Source organism: Gambusia affinis, linkage group LG04, assembly GCF_019740435.1.
Source record: "Gambusia affinis linkage group LG04, SWU_Gaff_1.0, whole genome shotgun sequence".
Taxonomy (NCBI): Eukaryota; Metazoa; Chordata; class Actinopteri; order Cyprinodontiformes; family Poeciliidae; genus Gambusia; species Gambusia affinis.
In genome coordinates, this window is record NC_057871.1 from 10,685,772 (window position 1) to 10,689,542 (window position 3,771).

The 3,771-nt window shown below is 39.5% G+C and overlaps 1 protein-coding gene across 1 annotated transcript; it reads left to right on the forward strand.

The window, feature by feature from the left end:
- The first annotated feature begins 1,382 nt into the window (after window positions 1-1,382).
- On the forward strand, window positions 1,383-2,268 carry LOC122830188 (retinal cone rhodopsin-sensitive cGMP 3',5'-cyclic phosphodiesterase subunit gamma-like). The gene is made up of 3 exons (XM_044115347.1): window positions 1,383-1,527; window positions 1,771-1,888; window positions 1,989-2,268. Exons 2-3 carry the CDS (start codon window positions 1,785-1,787, stop codon window positions 2,104-2,106), a joined length of 222 nt encoding a protein of 73 aa, XP_043971282.1. The 5' UTR covers window positions 1,383-1,527; window positions 1,771-1,784; the 3' UTR covers window positions 2,107-2,268.
- The last annotated feature ends 1,503 nt before the right edge of the window (window positions 2,269-3,771 follow it).

Below are 3,771 nucleotides of genomic sequence, written 5' to 3' on the forward strand. Positions count from 1 at the left end.
TTACCATGTATAAAACACAGTTACATGGAACGAGTTATTTACCAACCCTGACAATTTCTGCACATCTACAGAATAACATCCTTCCTTACAAACTTGCACTGAGTTGAGTGAAGAACATTTGTGATGAGAAAGCTTTTAATTTCAGTCTCTGGTCAATTTGACTGTGACATATAGCAAATCTTAATAACATTTTGACTTATAAAGTAATGTCTGACTCTTCGTGTCACGTTGATGATCGGTCACTTAAGGTCCTACTTACAGCCTGAGCGTTACCTTTTCACCTAGGGCCATGAAGAGACAGATTAAGAGTTGAATAATTAAGCACGCTTTATCTCTTTCCATGCGGCTGATCTCCTGCAAAGACTTCAAGGCTTCTGGGGTCTTATATCACACACTCCAAATCTTTGAGCAGGTGATCCTGAGACACATGTTTACAAATGTATAGAAAAGGGGATAATTTTTTTCTTGATTCCCAAAAAGAAAGGATGGAGAGCAATTCTTTTTTAGATACAAACAGAAGAAAACTGAGAGAATATACTGTAGTTTTCACTGTTTTAGGTTACAAGAAGTGCACAGAACATTATTTTAAAAAAAGGCATCCAAAGTCCAAAGAAGAAAAGCGGGCAGAACAACTGATTACCGATTAGAAACAACATTGCTCCTTGAATAATTAGCATAAAGAGATAGTTTAAAACTTTTGCAAGTATGGTATTATTGCTAAAGGATATACAAGGTTTGGAATTATTGAATAAAAATTGTAAAATTGGGAGCTGGGTGTCTCCTTTGATTGAACATGTCCAGAGGTTGTAATGCTCGATGTGATCATCCTGGGTTCAATTTACTGCATGTTTTTCCTTCTCTGTCTACCTTATTTATTGTTCAATAAAGGCCACTATAGTGCCAAAAAAAATCCTAAAAAATGCAAAAACATACTAATGTACTTTGCAAAAGGGCTTTTCATCCAAATTGCATTGCAAAGCACCTCACCTGTGGCTGTGCACAACCAGTCAGAAGAAAGGAAGCTCCACTTTTCTCTTACTGTTCTGCATATTCTGCATATTAAGTATTTGAAAATACTAGAATCAATAAGTTTTAATGGTAGATTTTGTGCTGCACATACAACATACTATATCCATTTATCACTTTTCTGTTTTCAATAAAAGTTATTAGACCATTTAATTTAAGTTTTTATGCAAAAATAGTGTAAAATGGTCAAGATGCATACTGCCAATCAACTGACCTCAAATAACACGGCGGCTGTGATTCTGTTGAATTTACACGTTGACCAGCACGTCCATCTTAAAATACATCATGGATTTATATCTGGCCATGCTTTATCTCACCTATTTACAGCTGAGCTGGTACAGGGGAGGGTTTGGAAAAGGTGCCAACTCAAAAGACTGACAGCTGGATTAGCAGCTCGGGGACTTTAAAAGCAGGATCTCAGACCGGGAGAGGAGAAACGCACCGAGAGCAGAGAAACGAACAAGCTTATCACACAGCTTCTGAAAAACACTGAACAACAAGGTGAGTTGACTCTGCAATTTACTCAGCTCTTATGCAGTTTATTTTGTTTTTACTTCTTTGACAATCTGTTCTTCATAGATATGTGAAAAGTTTAAATTGTTAAACCCTATATTACTTGATTAGCTTCCTTATTTTCAAACTGGACAAAAAATGAGAGAAACGTTTGGGAAACTTTAAGGCACAAGATAAGTGGAAGAAAACCTGGGACGAGGTTTATGTGTGTCTTTCTTCCTTCGCTTTCAGTGACCAAATAAAAAATGGCTGACGTCGCAACTCCCGCTGAGAAGAAGGCCCCTCCCAAATTCAAGCAGAGGGCCGCTCGCACCTTCAAGAGCAAGGCACCTAAACCAGGCCAGAAGGGGTGAGAACCTGAAAGATTCACTTTAATATTTTAGGCCAGATTTCCAGCCTTTGGGTTTTCTTTTTGTTCTAATCAAAGCTTCTCTGTTTCTTTGATTTAGTTTTGGTGATGACATTCCAGGCATGGAGGGTCTTGGCACAGACTTCACAGTGGTCTGCCCATGGGAAGCCTTCGGCGACATGGAGCTCAGCGACTTGGCGAAATATGGAATTGTTTAGCCCTCCTTTCTTTGCCTTCACCCTTCTTGCCACTGTTCTCCCCCATGTGGTCCTAATATTGTCCATCAGGTGGATAATCTATTACCTTCATGCTGCACAAATGAAGCAGCTTTTGATGTTGTAGAGGTTTGACCTGGAAATAAAAGAGGAATCCCTTCTGCACTTTATTTGTTCCCTGCCTTTCCATTTGTTTTTTTAAAAATCTTGTGTTCATCTCTGCCTCCCATTTTCCTCTTTTCCTGTCTCTGTCTTCCTTGTACCCAGTTCTCTCAGCACAAAGGGAAGGAAACCGATAGAATGTTCTATGCGTATTTTCAATGTAACAAAAGGGACTTTGAAATCCGTCACTGCGATACCTCAGGAGTATTACAATCTTTTCCTCTTCCACCCATTTTCTTCAAGGCTGCTGATTCAACGCGAACAAATTCCTGTTGTACAGCCGAACGTCATGTTGGTCTTCCATCAGAAATATGTAAATCACATTATGCTTTAGCAAAGGATATTATCTCTGTCCGAGTCAAGAAAAACTGTTGCAGCAAAAGCAATAAATGTGAGTGCTTTGCACAAAATATCTATCTTCGTCTCTGACTTTATTACGGTACCACCGAAGGCTTTGCTGGTTATGATTATTGCAGCCTTTTGGAGTCAGTGAAGCAGAAGCTGGGGTTAAAAGCCAAATTTATTCTGGTGCAGGTTATGGCAGGTTGCTGAAAGGTATAATTAAACAACTCATCCATCCATCTACTGTATCTGCTCTCTATACCTACTTAACCCAGTGCCAGGTTGCAGAGTCACTGGTGCAATAGATATAAAAAAAATTGTCAGTACATCACATTAAACAGCTCTCCTCTCTCTACGTAAACCAAAAATAGCACTCATTATCATTTTGACAAGAAGCAGAGCAACTAAATTGAAGAAAATAGCAATTCTGCTTGTGAAGAAATATATTTAAAAGTTTCTACATCTGCAATTCAGTTTAAAACATTTAATCACTAAGCTTCGTGATCTGTTTACAGCTCTGCATCATTCTACTGGACAAATCTACGCCGTAATATAAGCGTACAGAACAACAGAAGTCCAATAACAACACTCAGCTTGTTGCTACAGAAACTAAAACAACAAGCCTGTGTTGTCCAACTTTTTTGTCCACTGCTAGAGGAGCACCAGCTTGGTAAAAATCAGCTCCTTGTTCTACACTTTGCATTGTACAGATGGTCTGAACCCTCGGCTATTGCCAAACGATTACTTCCTGGAGGCATGGGCTCTGCTGAAGTTTTAAATTTGACCCAAACACCAAATGTAATGCACCAGTAAAGAATGCCAAGAAACCTACCAAAAATTACCTGCACTGTAAACAACCACGTTCCACTGCGAAGAGAGACGGGCCGAGCCAAACCAGATAGCTGTTAATGTTAATTCAATATTTGGAAGTGTGACCAACACAGACTCGATGGCTTCCTTCAGTTCCTCCGCTGCCATTGTTAAAACCACTGGCAGACTGCAATTCTAAATGTGACATCATCGTTCATAACTTCTCCTTGTGTTCCCTGATTGGCCCAGTAGAGTTTCTACAACAGAAATCAAGCTCAATGGGAGAAAGTCCAGACTGAAGGGAGATGAGAATGGAACCGAATTGCTTAGCAAAGCAATGGTCAGGCTCTGACA

Bases quoted from the DNA above. Each gene is read 5' to 3' on its own strand.
- LOC122830188 (XM_044115347.1), top strand. From the start codon at position 1,785: ATGGCTGACGTCGCAACTCCCGCTGAGAAGAAGGCCCCTCCCAAATTC. The intron at 1,889-1,988 runs GTGAGAACCTGA...TCTTTGATTTAG, and splicing joins CCTAAACCAGGCCAGAAGGG to TTTTGGTGATGACATTCCAG.